The sequence below is a fragment of the Amblyomma mixtum genome, chromosome 1 (genome assembly GCF_055824585.1).
Source record: "Amblyomma mixtum isolate Tamu chromosome 1, ASM5582458v1, whole genome shotgun sequence".
Classification (NCBI taxonomy): Eukaryota; Metazoa; Arthropoda; class Arachnida; order Ixodida; family Ixodidae; genus Amblyomma; species Amblyomma mixtum.
This window is the reverse complement of record NC_143012.1, coordinates 185,025,186-185,042,232: the sequence shown is the minus strand read 5'-3', so window position 1 is coordinate 185,042,232 and position 17,047 is coordinate 185,025,186. Positions and strand designations below refer to the sequence as shown.

General features: G+C 45.6%; 1 protein-coding gene across 1 annotated transcript in view; it reads right to left on the bottom strand.

The window, feature by feature from the left end:
* Nucleotides 1–8,662: 8,662 nt before the first annotated feature.
* The window catches only part of LOC149370199 (uncharacterized), a 33,679-nt gene continuing 25,294 nt past the window's right edge, over nucleotides 8,663–17,047 (bottom strand). The window contains exons 3-4 of the mRNA XM_089577213.1: nucleotides 10,872–10,967; nucleotides 8,663–8,755 (exon numbers count right to left, since the gene is read on the bottom strand). Of these exons, the coding sequence (XP_089433339.1) occupies nucleotides 8,663–8,755; nucleotides 10,872–10,967 (189 nt within the window). The remainder of the gene's footprint in view (nucleotides 8,756–10,871; nucleotides 10,968–17,047) is intronic.

Sequence of the window (17,047 nt, the reverse complement as noted above, 5' to 3'; positions counted from 1 at the left end):
GTGTGCACCGGGCGACATCAGTCGCCGCAATGTTTGTTTGTTTTTGTAGAGGGACCGATGTCTCTTTTTGGTCCTGCGTTCAATAAACTTTTCTTAAAGCCCGGATGAGTAGAATTCAGTGCCCGGATGAGTGGATTTCAGTGCCCGGATGAGTGGGATTCAGTGCCCGGAAGTTGGCTCTCGATCTCTGCATGACGTCACCACACTGCCGACAACGGGAGCTAAAAGCATTTCATGCTTAAAATTATTGCACTTAAAGTGCACTACCACAAGAGAGAGAGGCAAACAAACAAAACACATTTTGTTCACTGAAGATTAAACTGCGGCTCGGGTGGTCAACGCCCTTCTTACATAGGCTCGCTGCACGTACATCTGTTCTTCGCGCCAAGGCAGGCGTGCACATACACACACTGTCGGCTGTGCAGTCTCCTTCTCGCTCTGGGCGCGCGCGTCCTCATTGGTCAAAGGCCGGGAGTGGTTTCGAGGAGTATCTGGAACTTTCTGTCGTGGCTCCGCCGCCGTCCCGCTAGTGAAGAGTTGGAGAGCATCTCTTAGCGCAGGCAAGGCCACGCCCTCTCCGTCAACATCGCGTAGAAACGACTCGAACAGCCTAGAAGAATCGACGGTCATTCCCCAGAGCGCAGCGTCGGCGAGCGGTGGGAGAGGCGACAGCCACACATGCTGCTCTCCAGAGATTCCTTCTCCCCCGTTTTACAACGCGCGCCGGCGGAAGCCGTGCGCGCGGCGCTGTTTTTTCTTGTTTCTCGCTAAGTGCGCTTTTACCCTCTCCTGGTTACAACGAACAACGGCGACGGTGACGCCGCGAAGCGCAGAACCGGGCGCCTAAGCGCTGCGCTCTAAAAAAAGCAATGAAGAGGCGTGACGAATACAGGAAATTTAATGTGTCACACACCTACAAAGCTGTAAACATCATCATGTATATAATATGCTGCACAAGCAGTTCTTTTATTCTTTTTACAAGTATGCAAAACTTGTCACCAAAAATTCAGGGGGCACTTTGACTGTCTAAAGTGCGTAGAGGCGAAAGCGTTTTCCGTACCACTTTGACTGTTTCTGTGGCACTGGTGGCGTCACATGTAATTGAGTACTAATTACTAATTGATGACAAATCACTAATTAATGGTTAATTAATGATTTGGTGTCTGAATACTAATCAACGGCGAATTAATGACGCTTAAGCTTCGCCTTTAGGAGTGGAACGCGACAACGTGTTGTAGCGCTGCGAGGGAGTCCACGGAACGCCACCACCCGTTCGGCGCGATGCCTTGCACTTTGAACGCTTTTTGAGGAAAGTAAATGGCGCAGTAATTCTCTGTCATCTCGGTGGACAACTGAACCGGACCGTAGAGGAAGGGAGGAAGTGGGAGTGGAAGAAGAAAGACAAAGATGGCCCGTAATGAAGAAAATGAAAATTGTATTTGAGGAAAGGAAATTACGCAGTAACTGTCGCACATATCTCGGTGGACACCCGTCAAAATTCAGGGGGTCACTTTTTTGACCTAAAGTGCGGTCACTGATGTGTACTTAAGGTGTTAAGCTTCGCCTCTAAGAGTGGAACGCGACAGCGTCTTGCAACGCTTCCAGGGAGTCCATAGAACGCCATCGCCCATTCGGTTCTATGCCTCGCTCGTAGGTAAATTGGTTTTTGAGGAAAGGAAATGTATCTGTCTCTCATATCTCGGTGGACGCCTAAACCTCGCCGGAAGGAAAGGGAGGAGGATGGGAGTGAGCGAAGACACCGTATTCACTAGACGCACCTTTGTTCTTCCCAAAACATCGCGCTGGCATGGCGGAGTGGATAGCATGCTCGTTTCGCACTCCGAAGACTGGGGTTCGATTCCCGAGCTGGGCCAATTTCATACTCTGTTTTATTTATTTATATGGCTTGACTAGAAAAGTTAATTAGGCTAATTGAGTAATTAAGCGATTAACTAAGCTCAGTCCCACTTACTTGGAGCATTACTATACGATCCCTTCAATTGGTTGCATGGTTACTAGCCAAAGTACAATTGGCCCCGTTTGAAATAAGCGCACTGTGACGTCACAACCGTTTAGACCAATTGAAAAGCGTGACATTTCTGTCGACAACTGCTGCTTACAACGATGAGACATTAAAGGCTTTCGCCTTAAAATAAATCAAATCTGGATGAAAAGGAAAGATGTACTCTTTGGAAATGCGCAAGCAGCGTACGCCTACCACGCTCACTGGGTTTCAACGTAAACTGATCCATTTCATAAGCGCTTTCTTAGCGTGATTCATCTTCGTGATGTGACCATTTTATTGGAAGGAAGGTGGTAATGGCTTGGTTGAATAAAAAAAATAATAAGGAAGAGATCGATTGCAGCCGCGGTACTCACGCATGCAGTTTTTCGGTGGTAAGCTGACTCTCGTATGTGCACCTTAGAACTGTAACACGGCACTTCGTATTTTGTGTCTTACTGCCTCAATGTTGCAAAAAGCAAAACCAGTTCATTTCGTTTCAGGAGCTGTCTTTATCCGGCGCGATATCGAAAACTTTCCTGTTTTTCTCGTCTGCTGGCCAGGGATGTTTTCCATACGCATAACTGCCGTTCCCTCTCCCATCCGGTTTCTCCTGTCCCTGTGGGCAACAAGCCTTCGCCAGCAAAAATTTCCTTCCTGCTGTGGTTTTAGGGGTGGTTTCTGTGTACACCAGTCGTTTACGTCATAGCCCCGCCTCACCACGCATTTTAACGCGCTAGTGTTAAAATCCCTGTACTCCAGAAACTCTGGCGTAGGCGTTATGAGCGAAGGATCACGGGCATTGCTATAGCAGGTGTTCCCTAGAGAGCAATCTAGGAGGCAGGTGGATGTGACCTTGCGACGTCACCACAATGTGCCTACCGCATAGTGAGCAAAATACACACACTGGAAAGTAGAGGTTAAATTAATGACTGCGACGTTCGGGAAGAGCAACCTGGGTCGCAAAAGGTCTACCGCTGGGAGTACCTGCCATCGCAGGACAGGCGCGCATCGCTTAACCGCTGCACCACTGCGCCAGGGGAGGTATGGGCACTCCCAGGGATCTGTGATTGTACAGTGTTGTGTGTTGTGTTTTATGGCGCATAGGGAACTCAGGCCACCATGCGCCAAACTAAAAATGTAAAGTACAAAAGGACCTTTTGCATATATATTGGAATTACCCCACGTTGCTATCCCGTCGGCCCCTTAAGGTGGAGCTTAAGCGTCCCATCCAATTTTTCTCTTGCTTTTTGTATCCTACAGTATTTATAGCGTGGCTTGCGCTCGTTTCAGGCTGAAACTATCGTTTCGAGACCGAACCGCATGCATGAAACGCGATTTTCAAAAATGGAAAGTGTGAGCACCAAAACGCGCGAGCAGCTTTCTGCTGGGAAAGTACCCGACCTTCGTCGATTAGCCTTGCTACTCCACTTCATCTTTGAAACACGCTCACCATCAGCCTGACTACTCCCACAGCAGGGTAAAGGCCTCTCCCATGTCTCTCCAATTAACCCTGTCATTCGCCAGTTGCGGCCCCCGTATCTCCGCAAACCTCTCAATCTCATCCACCCACCTAACTCTCTGCCGCCCCCTGCTACGTTTCCCTTCTGTTCAAATCCACTCCGTTACCGTTAAGGACCACTGGTTATCTTCCCTTCGCATTACATGCCCTGCCAAAGCCCGTTTCTTCCTCTTGATTTCGACTAGGATGTCACCAACCCGCGTTTGTTCCCTCACCCACTGCGCCCACTTCCGATCTCTCAACGTTACACCTATTAATTTTATTTTCGTAGTTCGCTGCGTTCTCCTTAAGCTGGACCCTCTTTGTTAGCCTCCACGTTTCTGCCCGTAGGTGAGTACCGGCATGATACAGCTGTTGTAGACTTTTCTGTTGCGAGATATTCATGATCTGAGAGAACCTGCCATATGCGCAGCACCCCATTCTTATTCTTCTATTTATTTCCCTCGCATGATCCTGGTCAGCGGTCACTTTATCAACATGACGGTTAGGTGCATTTGCAAGAAATCGATGTCTTCTGGTCGGTGCTGTGAAATGCTTCACATTTCCGATTTTTGTACTCTTGGCGCAGAGCAGGACGTTCAATCAGCGTCGGTGCTATGGCGCAAAGCACGCGCGGAGAGCCTTTCAGCCAATATCGCGGCGGCTTGCCACTCTCCTGTCGGTGGAATAACACGCGGAGTGATGCGCTTGACGAGAGTAGACAGTTGGGCGCCTCACCCCTGCTGCCGCAGACAAGGACAAGGGCAGTCCGCTTCCTTCAGGCTTGTTATTTCGGTGATATGTCCTCTGAAACAAAACTGTGCAGCGGTTTTGTTGAACCATTACTTGCGTGTGTTCGGAAAAAGAGCAACGCAAATTACTTTGGAAGTCATTGCTGATTACAGCATTTTCATTGGCCGTTCCAGTATGTGAGGTTGAGTCTTGCGAAAAAAAATAGCCCACGCATAGTTCTGTTTTCGTGGTCTTAATGTTTCGGCTGTTTGTGACTGAAAACGAGAACTACTAACGACCATGTTTCGGACGAAAAGCTACAACACCTCAAGGTTTTACTGCGACGCATATTGTTTTCTTTTGCGGAACGGGTGATATATTCGTTTGCCACTACCATCTATTTTTTTTTTAGAAGGTCAGCGTTTGGGAAGTATGAAATAACTTTATGCACGTTTGCTCGAAAAGGCTGCATTTCGTTTCGCGCCATTGACATTATTGAAGAGCCTGCGCCTAGAGTGACGCGGCGGCCAATAGAAGGGGCTACTAATCCTGGTATCGAATACGGAGGAGCGTGTGAGAGATCTACAAGTGGTCGCCGAATAAATCGTAATGACACCTGCAAGATATCTCCTTCAAGTTTTACAGGGGCAACAAGAAGGCAGCATTTTTTGGCGATCCAAACGCCATGTTCTAAAGGCAAAGGAAGCCTGTTTTCGTTTGAGCGCTGTAGCAATGATGGTGTTTTTTCTGTAGAGCCTAGAAAGCAGCTTTTGACCATTCCAATGAATGTCCCTTTATCTTCTTAGTCCAACGCTGCGTTGATGCAGGGCTACGGTCTTTCAATAAACAACATAAACAATATCGCTTGTGAGCAGACTTGTTTAGAACGATGGCGATATGGGGCAGTCGAAAAGTAGACCGAGTGGCCTCCTACAATTACGTCCTTTACATATACTTTCGGAACATGTTGCAGAAACTATGATTAAGGCACTACTCGCTCGCTTAACAGGATTATTCATTCTGATGTCACGGCGAATCTTGCCTATCGCAAGTCATCTAAGTACCGAAGCACCGATAGAAACATTATTCAGAGCTGAATTTTTTCGGAAGCTTCTGTTGACCGGTGGAATCACTTACAACCCACACCCCAGAGACTCCAAGTATAGCGTCTTTAAGCGAAGCTCAAGAACGATACAATAACCCCAAGAACGGTAAAATACCCTCAAGAACGATAAAATATCCTTCTGCTAATTTCACTCGCACGGAAAGCTTCGTAATGTACTTTGTTAGCTTGATACTTGATACTTCGTTAGCTTTGCGGATAATAATAACTACTTGAGGGCACTGCACTGCCGCGCAACTGCCTCTTAATTTTGCGTTAATTTCTTCCAAAAGGGTTGCAGTAGCAATAATTCCTGTAAATATGGTATCGACGCCAAGCTCACAAAATGCAATACTTTCCAAAAGATATTCTCCGCCAACAACTGTCACTGGCTTTTCCATAAAGAGTTCTAATTCAATCCTAGGTCCTGTTGTAGACTCTTTGCAGTGTCGGCATTGAAGTAAAGTATATTTAATGTTCACGGTCAATAACAGCTTATGTGAACCAGCAGACCTAAAGGCAGGTACAGCCACAGTGAGAGAAGACGCCTCAGCTCGGTTAACTAAACGTTTGAACGTTTTCTTTGAGTGTCTAGGCAAGACTCCTGGGGAGATATCAGAATTGAAAGCTAGCGCAGAAATTTCATTCGTTATGGCACTCGGCTGCTGATCCGAAAGACGCAGGTTCGTTCCCGGCCGCGGCGGTCGAATTTCGATGAAGGCGAAATTCTAGGGGCTCATGTACTGTAAGAACCCCATGTTGTCGAAATTTCCGGACCCATTTACTGCAACGTCCCTCATAGAGTCGCTTTGCGGCGCTAAACCCTCATGAACCATGAACGAGGAAAACAGTTAAGTATATAGCTCAGCCCACTAAACATTCTACATTGCAACAAAACATGTTAAAGATAACTCTTTTCAGAAAAAAAGTTTACAGCCAAACCGCTACGCCCGCCGTACGTCGGCTATCACACCTGGTCGGTGGTGAACACAGAAGAGGAAAAAAATGAATTGAAAACCTTTTAATTTTTGTGCTGGCGTCAATTATACCACTTTTATCATAGCAGCAATAGGTGAGGATTTTTGTGCTTTCAATTATGTACGAAATAATTTCTAGGAATTTCTTTCATAAAAGTGTGCATTTTTACTTTAAATATCATATCGACTGTTTATCATGACCCTGTGGATAGTTTGAAGCGCAGCAGCCCGAATTCCAGTGTTATCGTAAGTCTCTATCGTCTCTTATTTTGCTCATTGGCGAACTACTTTACATGCTACAAATAAATTACACTTCCTTGCTCTCTTTCAGCACAGTGGGATAAGCATAATTACGCACAGGTAGTCCATTTCTATGAACGCGGGCGGGAACAGGTCAGTAGTCGCACGGCTCTAACTCTTTCGCAACTGAAAAATTATGTCTCACCACCTTCCTATGATATGAAAAATATCCGTATTTCCAGACTGCTAGCATTCTGCCGGCGCCAGCATACGGCCGCGCGGCATGATTTGGCTGGTGTCGGAGCGAGGAAGACGGCGCTTCCGCTCGGGTGCGCACTGCTGGTCTGCTTGGCCGTTCGATTAAAAGCCCCTTTCGGAGTCGCGCTACGCTTGTCGGCGACATTTTGGCGTAGCCGCTGGGTATCGTCTCATGTACACTCACCCCTAACACGATTTTGACGCTGATGCCCAACGCTTGGAAACAGCACTCGTCCACACGCGAACCGCCGCCAGCGAGGTCTGGAAGTTAAGTTTCAGCCACTGACGACGCCGGTGCATACCATGCCGTCCACTATAGTCAGATAGGTCAGCCTTCCGGCACTGTCCCGCCGGTTGTACTCCTTGCACCTCGCTCGTCACCATCCTTCCGAGGCGATAGGTTCAAGGATGTCGAGGACCGTGTGGCCACTTGCAGCCAACGGGACGATGAGCGAAAGGTACAAAACGTCTATTTCATGTTCCAACATTCGGCAAAGACATGGTTGGAGAACCATGGAGGGCGTTCCACTGTGAGTTAGTCACCACTTTCAGCACAAAGGAACGAAAAGAACTCCATAAAACTTCCTGTTGGGCGAGCTGGTAGTTCATCTTGAAGTGGAAATGTTATAGCGCAAACAAAGACACGGACAAGAGAAACTTGTGTGTCCGTTTCGTCTGTCTTGTCCGTGTGTTTGTCTGCGCTATAACACTTCTACTTCAAGAACGAAAAGAAAGCGCCGAAATCGCCCTTCGCTCCATGTTACAGCTGTCGTACGAAAGCGTCGCCCAGTATTTAGAAGATGTGACAGCCCTTTTTAATCGGGCGGACACTGTCATGCCCGAAGCAACGAAGGTACGCCCCTTATTTACATGCTGTGAAGGAATTCCTCTTCGCTGGCCTCATGCGCGACCCTACATGAAGCGTCGTTGACTTCGCCAAAGAAGATACTGGTATGGAACGTTCATTGCAGGAACGCAGTGCGCAGTACGGCCATCGCCTTACGAGCAGCGAAAGATGAACGCCACGACAAGCATGAACCATTAAATGTGAGACTGCAAAGACAGCGAGCCGCATGGCGCCGGCTCTGTGTCGCTCGCGTTGGTCCATGCCACACGCTAGGGCACTTGTGTCAGGTTTGCAGGCGGCGCTGCACGTTGAATAGAGGTGGGATCGTTGAAAATGACTAAGAGTTAATACCATTTTTCGAGCTCCAAAGAAATAAAAGCCCTGTAATTCGAATTCGCCTGAGAAAAGTTTTCGGCCAAAGATGTGCAGCTGCGAATAAGGTCTCTTTTAAAATATCAAATGTGCTTTTTTGAGTACCAGCATGGTGTAAAAGAATGAATTATGGGTTGGTAGACGGAGCGCGAAAATGATCCAAAATGATTTCATTATTTTTTCCGAGTTTGGGCGAGGCACTGATATTGCGGCTCTGTAGGGATAATTCACACTCTATTGGGGACCAAGGTACACATGCGGCGTAGTCTTTCGAGATAAAGGATTATTTTCAGCGCTAAGAAAGGAACTCTACTCAAATCCACAATACCTTCCAAGCATTTCACTTTATTTGATGACATTTTATGTTTACGTGAGTTCGAAACTTCCAAACAGAGATTTCCAGGCTTGCAAACAGAAAACAAATTGTCCTGTCACCGTCCAACAGTTGATAGAAGGAATAAGATTTTTCACATAAGAATTGTTACCTCTGCAAAAGAACTAAATGAGACAATGTGCGCCTGAAAGGTGTCAATCGCTTATAATTTTTTGCCGCCGGAAATCTTGAGACATAACAGCTGAAGTTCATTCATGCCCACATTTTCAAAAGCACATCGCAGCATGTACCTCCAGCTTAACAACCTGGTATACCCCCTGTTTCACGGCAAAGAATTTGCGTTCCGGAACGCTTGCACGTGGTATTAACGTATTTGCCATCCACTTTGTGCTGCAAAAGAAAGATGACGATTGCATTACAACGTACACTTCCTTAGTCTAGAATTTTTTCACTTCTTTGCACGAAAACAGCGTGTAAATCGCTAGGGCAAAAAATTAGCCTCGTATAAGACATTGGGCGCCTGATTTCAATACTTGTAGAAACGGAAAGCAAGGTCTGTGGGTTTCAATGCCTAGAGAAACTGCGAGCAACAAAGATCATTCCTTTTTTCAAAATTAGAAATAAATATTTGTGCCTAGGATTTTATAAAAGCTGAAAATGTGCAAACATGGCGCTCGCAATCTACTCGCTTGATTGCAGCAAATGTAACTTCGGGACACTCCTGCAGTAAGCCTCATTTCTTCTGAATTTATTTTTCTTCCTTTCCGGAGACGGCCCTTCCCATGTATGACCTTTCTTATAAATGCTGCTTGGTTCAATATGGGAGCGCGCGCCGAAGAAAACCGTGCGTATAGCGCTACTGTTGTCACTCTTTCCTTTTTGAGATATGCTATATGCCGCGGTGGGTTTGAGTTATTTTTTTCTTAGGAGCTCTTGCGTGATGTAACAGACAAGACATAAAACAACATGAAATGCATTTCCCATACGGCAGAATATTTCCGATATATAGCGTCCGGCGTACGCAGGCATGTGTGCGCCGCGCAGGTCAGACAAGCGATGGCAAACAAGGCAAGAACGCAGGCTTCTTGGGTGCATATTTTTTATAGAAAAACGCAGCAGTCTTTACGAAAAAAGAGAAGCCCACAAAACGAAACAGCCAGACAAATGAAGCTAGTAACGTCCGAATATTCATTTATGAATGTGCTTTTCAGTTTTTACACGAAAAACCTAGGAGTGATAACGCTTTGCTAGATACAGAAGATGGGGTTCTCTTGGAAAATAATGTTTAACAGCTTAAAAAACACACAAACAAGCCTTTTTTCTGTAACCAGCATGGTTCCAGCAACAATGCTATTTAGCTCCCTGTAAGTGTGATGAACGCAGTGTGGAGAAATTTTTCGGATACTGATGGCCTAATGTCCTACGCTTCAGTACGCTGTGCATCGAGTTTGCACTTTGCGCGAACTAAGCTCTTGGTCTCACCAAAGCAAAGTTAAAGGGGGAGGGGAATGTTCTGCACACACGTATAAACAGGATAGACGAACTAGCAACCTCGCATCCCTCTGTCATCGTTCCTCTTCTGAGCTTCGCTTAGATGACAGGAGCTAGCTAGCTCAGGGAAGGCCAAAAATTGAGGGAGCTTATGAAAACACACGAGCTTAGCGGTGCTGGATCGCAAAAATTTCTTAGTACTACGTTTATCGCTTTGACGGGGGTCGAATGAGAATTTCTGAAGACATTGCGATGATCTCAGTCAGAAAGTATCTCTTCTTGTGGTCATCGTGCTATGAAGACGTCGGGTAAAGTTACAAAAAATTATTCCTTGTCTTTCTGTCTGCTAAACAAAAAGTGTCGTTACCCGGATAGGCAGAAAGCTCTTGCTGAGACATGCAACACTTCGTATTTTAGGATGTTCTACTGGGTCAGCGAAGGCTTAGGCATGATATTGAGAGACATTTTATTGAATATGCTTCAATGAGAGAGACACAGGACTGATGCAGCTATTTTAGAACAATATCTTTGTCTACCTTTTCCGATTCCTCAGCCAAGCCACCGTGTACACCGCCATAAAGCTTTCGTACCATATTTTGTTCTCTTACTCTTGTTCTACCCTCCGGCAAAACCTTTTCTTGATCTCAGGGGCACATCGACTAGAGAATATATTTTACTGCAATGTTGTTGGAAGCGCAGGTGCCAACAATGGACCACGGAACAGGACAGGGAAGTGCGCCTACAATGTTTTGTTTCGCACTGTCAGCATTGTCAGAAATTTGTAAAACACAAATTTTTCTCTTTTGCTGTAACATTGAAATCATTGAACTGCCCACGGCTAATACAGCTACTTTTCTATTCTCTGGAAAGGTAACAAAGTTTCTCTCCCACACTCATTTTATATGTGTCGCCCTGCCCGGATTAACGATGTGAACAATCACGTTAAGGAAGTTTACCCTGTAGGTAGGGAAATGATGTGGCCTAAAGTGATTGAATATTTCTTAAAAATTCTTACCCTGCATGGAGAACCCACAGCGTAATAGTTGAACTCTTTCTCGCCATTTTTATTGGTGCATGTGAATGCGCAGCCCACTTGGTCGCCCTTAGGCATCTGCATTCATGGAGACAAAGCAGTAATCGAATTCATAGCGTCAGTTTTTATCTGGTAAAGCAGTGCAGCTAATAATGAAACAAAATAAATTTAATGTAGTTTTGAATGCAATGCGCTCTAACGTCTTTGTACACAGTCTCTATTGATATATGCAAATGAAGGATTTCGCTGCTGTTTTGATCTGTAAATGTGCTTACTATTATGTTTTTTAACGTAAGGTACGCATACAGTGCACACTGCAATATAAGGCCTATCTTCATTGTGCAATATAAAATATTTGGACATGATAACCGCACACTATTTTTTGAAGCATAGGATGCAGAATTCCTAGTGTTGAGCCAGTCGTTTCGCCGGTTCGCCTCTGCATTCAGAGCTGCATGTTATACAAAATCTGTTTATTATTTTGGCCTAAGGAAGCAATTCGAGCCATTCAGGGAACAACTGGCATCTTGAAAGCACCACCACAATATCTATACTTATGAAGGCTATGGTCGTCTTCCTTGTGCGCACCTTCACTTCAAAGCCTCCCTGATTCCTTTTTTCTTACACCCACTTGCCCTGAAGAAATAAAGTCTCTAATTGCAAACTTAAAGATGGCTGGTCCCGGCATTGATGACATCCACGGAAAGCATATGATCATTACCCGATCATTGTTTGTGCCTCCTCTCAGCCACATCTGCAATCTTGATTTTAGATGTTGAAGTTTTCTCCTGCAGCTAAAGATAGCGAAAATAACATCGGTCTTCAAAAAAAGGCGACCTAATAATTATCAACCGATTGCCATTCTACCTTTTTGACAAATTTTGCAGAAATATTAATTGAAACAAGGTTGTCAAAGTATGTTGATAAATTTAACATATTGACATATAGCCAGCATGCCGTTCGGTGCAGACTATCTACAGATACTGCGATATCATCTCCCACTGATAACATTAGGCTGGCTATATACGAAAGAGTGTTATCAGGAGCTGTACTCATAGATTTCAGCAAAGCATTTGATTCTATTGACCACTCCATCTTGTTTTTTATAAACTGAAATCATACGGTACCAATGGACCTCCAGTAATGCTCCTGAAGAGCTTTTTTATACACAGTCGGCACTGATAACCGCACATGATAACCACATATGGTGTTCCACAGGGGTCCCCTTACAAAAATGGATATCAACTTTCTTTAGAATTTGTATTAACATTGTATTGACTCTAGTAACCTTGTAGTAACTTTTACATTCTATCAACAATTGTTCATACAACGTTGATAGAAGTTACTTCTTTGTATGTACTCCTGTCAATAGAAAGTTACTAGAAAATAATTTTTACATTCTATGTACCTTTGTCAATACAATGTTGGTAGACTGTTACTTCTTTGTATTTACTCCTGTCAATAGAAAGTTACTAGAAAAGCTGGGTGCAGTTTGACACGTTGAGAGAAGTAAATGAACAAACTGCATGGTGTTCGAGGTGATTAACGCTATCTTGTTCGCATAATCGTGACGACATCTTACCTGATTGCATGGTGGAATCTGTTGCAGCTAGTCAACAATTTCACTATATCGAAAAGCGACCAACATTATTCCATCAAATGCGTTTGGAATGTAATCAGGATATGGGAAAACGTTTTAAAACAGAAGATATATTCCATTTTAATACTTTATGTTCTTTACGGACTGCTGTGAGCAGAAATACTCTAGAAAGTGACAAAACATTTTTGGTCATGCGAATAGATGCCTCAAATCATGTACTGTAGGCGAACACTTCAAAGCTATGAAAACAACCTTGAACACGAAACAAACATTACACTCACATTCCCTTAGCCAAGCATATTCTATTAACATTCGTTGATAGGAAGTTCATACAATTTCCTTACTGCTTTCTATGTACTGCTGTCAGTAGAAACATACTATAGACACCGACAGAACGTTTTATAATGAGAATAAATGCGTAAATTAATTAAATACTCTAGCCTAACATGTCAATGCAACTGAAGCAACCTTGAACACGAAACAAACATTTGCAGTCACATTTTCTTAGGGCACATTTTATCAACATTTGTTGATAGAAAGTACATACAATTTTCTTACTGCTTATATACTGCTGTCAATAGAAATATACTACGAACCGAGAAAGCATTTTGGTGATGCGAATAAACAAATAAAAGCCAAAAATAATCAAGTACTGTAGCCGACAACTTCAAACCGGCAACTTAACTAACCTTGAAGACGAAACAAAATTTGCAATCACATTCCCATAGCCGAGCACGCTGTGGATTTTTAGAAATTTCAGTTCAATTTTCTCAATACTAGATTTACTGCTTTCGCATTTTCGAGTGCGGGGAAAAGGGCAAAGTTCATAACAGAACATTTATCCCGAAATTCAGAAACGTGCCTTGAATTGAAGACATTTAGTGACAATTTTTGATTGTATAAAGTCTACGAAAAAAGTTACCAGCAAACGAAATAATTTTGGTACAAAGTGAATGAATTCATAGAATACTCAAGTATTATTGCCTTGCACTTCAAGGAAATTAAAAGAACTTTAAGAAAAAATAGGAGCTAGTGACATATTGTGTTACATAAGCGCAATGATGACTTCCTTACAGCGAATCAGTTTCGCTGATGGCTCATTCTACACGAAAACAATGCTTTCTGCTGCGTATTCGTCCTTAAATTCTGTACTCAGGCAGTCATTAAACAGATTTAACATTTCAGAACTAACAAAGAATTTCAGCAGAGCTGTACAACAACTCTGCCAATTCGAAACACGTTGGTGTTGATATTGTTGTAATTCTTGATAGGTCATATTTTAACGTGCAGTTGAACAGTGATGTACCGTACGACGGTGCTAAAACACACTAGCATTAAGAGCGTTTCGCTCTGAGGTTTCAGAGGGATTATTGCGAGCTACAAAAAAATTCAAGTTTAGCATTGCACCGATGTGTTTCCACACTCATTGAATGACACGTTCTCGCTAGCCCAAATGGCGCCCAAATTATATCACCAGCTTCCTGAACCTGCACCGCAAGCACACTTTCCCTGCACACTGCCCGCCATGCAAAAGTGCCCGGTACACTATGCCACTCCACGTGGGAGCGCCCAATTTAAACCCTCGCACTACCCTCCTCCTCAAAGCGACCAGCAATGGCTGATGGCACGGGACTGAAAAACCCCGCGCGAAAAGGGCCGCACCGCTTCGCGCTCTGAGTAAATTCTGTGTAACGTGTGCAGGCTTACAGCTTCGAGAACTCAAGTTGCTTCGTTCCTCAGCGACTGTACATGCGAAATTTCAGGCAAGGCAATATTAATTTTTATTCATGTTCGGCGGCCGATACTATAAAGAGAAGTATAGAGAAACAAAACAGGTAACAGCGGCCCGCTGTACTCAACTGCGGTAACAAGGGCTTTGCATGAGGAAGGTGCACGGCAATTGGAGCACTATAAGCCCTCATTCTTGACTTGTTACATTTTTCGGTAGTACTGAGCCACAGAGGAGCTTCCAGTATGGAAAAAGCTAGGGTGAGAGCAGCCCCCACTTTGAGCACCGCTAAAACACAGGCGCAGTGCCTCTTCCGCATCTTCACTTGCATCTCCTTCAACGCAAACACGGTACGAAGCTGTGGCGGGGGAAAACGTGGTGAGAGCTGTATTTTCTATCTTCCCGTAATGCAATGACTAAGGAATCCTGGAATAAAGTGTTGGGTTTTAACGTAGTCATACGGAGTAGACGCGCGAAAGCATGTGTTCAGTCTTCGCCTTTTCTTACTGCCATCAGCGGACGTGAGGCCGAGCCGAGGACCGCATAAGGCAGAGGCAAAAAGCAATCAAGGAAGCACACAAAAAGACTACGGTAGCGCGACTATCGGCGGGGCTCGCTCGAGCAAAGAGCGTGCAAGGTGTCCAATCAAGGGCGTCCGCAGAATTTTTTGCAGGGGGGGGGCCCCGTTGGTGCCCCGGGGGGGGGGGGGGGGGGGGTATGTTCGTAGCAAAAAGGCGCTATTTGCGGAGTAAATTTATTTATTTATATATAAATAAAAATTAAACAAAATGCACACATGAAACAAAAATTACAAACAGCAAATTAAAGCGCGGCTAGGAGAGGTACATTGGAGTTTATCAACGAAGAAACAACTAAAATTAATAAAAAATGCAAAAAGATGCTATATCACTTCGTGGAGAAGAGTGCTCAGTCTTCCTGCATACGGGTTCTCGACTAACCCGGATTGATGACCAGCACACAGCACAATATGTTCGCAAACACGCAACTACAGTCACTCAGTCAGTCTTCCTTGAACAGCAACTGTAGGCGCCTCGGATTTTTCTGGGCGAATTGCGTAATTACACGTGTGATAAATTCACTTCTGTGCTTCATTACACGCTCTCGGTGCACACTCATCATACACATTGATTGGAAAAACTGTTGAACGCTTACGTTGAAAACAAAAGATGACTATATATACAACGAAAACTTATTTACAAGATAAATGCACGCTCGCAGCTTCATACACCTCGCTCCATCTTGCTTGCGCATCCGCACAGTCGAGCAACCCCACACACACTGCTCGCCGCTCGTCGTTTTCTCGTCCGCTGTCTTGGTTGTTCTCAGCTTCGCTGACAACCGGCCACTAAAAACACCCAAGCACAAACACAGAGGCGCGCACACGTGCGAGGGCTTACTTGCCGCAGTATCCCCGAATGCGCACTTTGGGGGTGAAAGGAACGCCGCGCAACTTCCGAGGGGAAGGGACACTCACCACTCCGGTCGGAAAATTTGTTTTTGTGTTTTTATGGGGTTCAGAGCCCCAAAACGACTCAGGCTATGAGGGATGGAGTAGTACAGAGTTCCGGGTAATGTCGACCACCTGGGTCTCTTTACCATGCACTGACACGCACAGTACATGGGCGCTGTTGTGATTTGAGGCCCAGCCAGAGGTGACAGGCGAGCCAGGCAGGCGCCATCGGGCTGCGTTGACCAAAGGCGCTGGTTTTCACAGAAGACGCAAAGAACGCTGGTGTGGGGGCGCCTCGGGAGACTGCGTCGCCGTGAACAAAAGCAGCTAATCCCCTTTGCCGGAGATTCTGAAAGCGGCGCTTCTACCGAACTGCGCTACACGTGGATCGGAGGAGACAGCGAGCGGCGGCGGCGCCAACTCATCGCCCGCTTGCCCCTGAGCAGCCCGACAAAGCGGGGGTGGACACGGCTGATTTGTCCTTCCCTTCTTAAGAATTCATCGGTGACCGGCGTAACGACATAGGCGAAAACAAGATGCCCCGTGCACTGTCTGCCTCCGTGTCGCTATCTCTCTAGAGATCAAAGAAACAGACACCCATCTCAAGGCGGCTCGAAACACATGCTCGCCGGTGCCGCTGTATGTCTGGAACAGGTCGCCCTTCAGTAGAGCTAACGATGGCGTGGTTTGAAAACGGCGGAACGACGCACGCCCGGACGCGGCATTTCGCAGATGTGACCATGCGGGGCTGCTTTTACCCTTTTGACTGAGCGCACCACCGCCCCTGGTGTGCGGCCATCACTCACGGTTCGAGTGAGTGATTTTCCAGGGGGGTGCAACCGCCCCCCCTTGCCCCCCCCCCTCCGGACGCCCATGTGTCCAATGACGTGATATAAACACACACAAAACAGAGGCGATGCTGCAGCGCAGCCTTGAAAGTTTCGCGCGTCACGCTAGAGCGGCGTGCGAACGCTCGTGTTCCCTAGGTACACACACGTACACTAAATCGCATGAGCCAAGCTGTGTAGAGTACGCTAAGCCACACAATATGCGAAAATAAAAACCGAAACCAGTAGCGTTTGGCAACATCATCATCATTCCTTATTCTGCGACGCAGTTACGGGGAGCTGAGTTATAGCCTTAGAACTAGGCAGACAGTGCAGCCGTGCAGCGGCTGCGGCTTTCCTGGCCCCAGATGTGTCGCCTGTAGCTGCCCGGCATGCTGCCCGGTTTTCGAAGCTTTCGTTCGCAGCGCCGCCAGAAACAGATGCTTGTGAGTAGTCGCATTTTTTCACCGCAATCATTCCAATTTGCTGACTTTGTAATTGAAACAAAATATTTTGTCGTTTAATGCAACA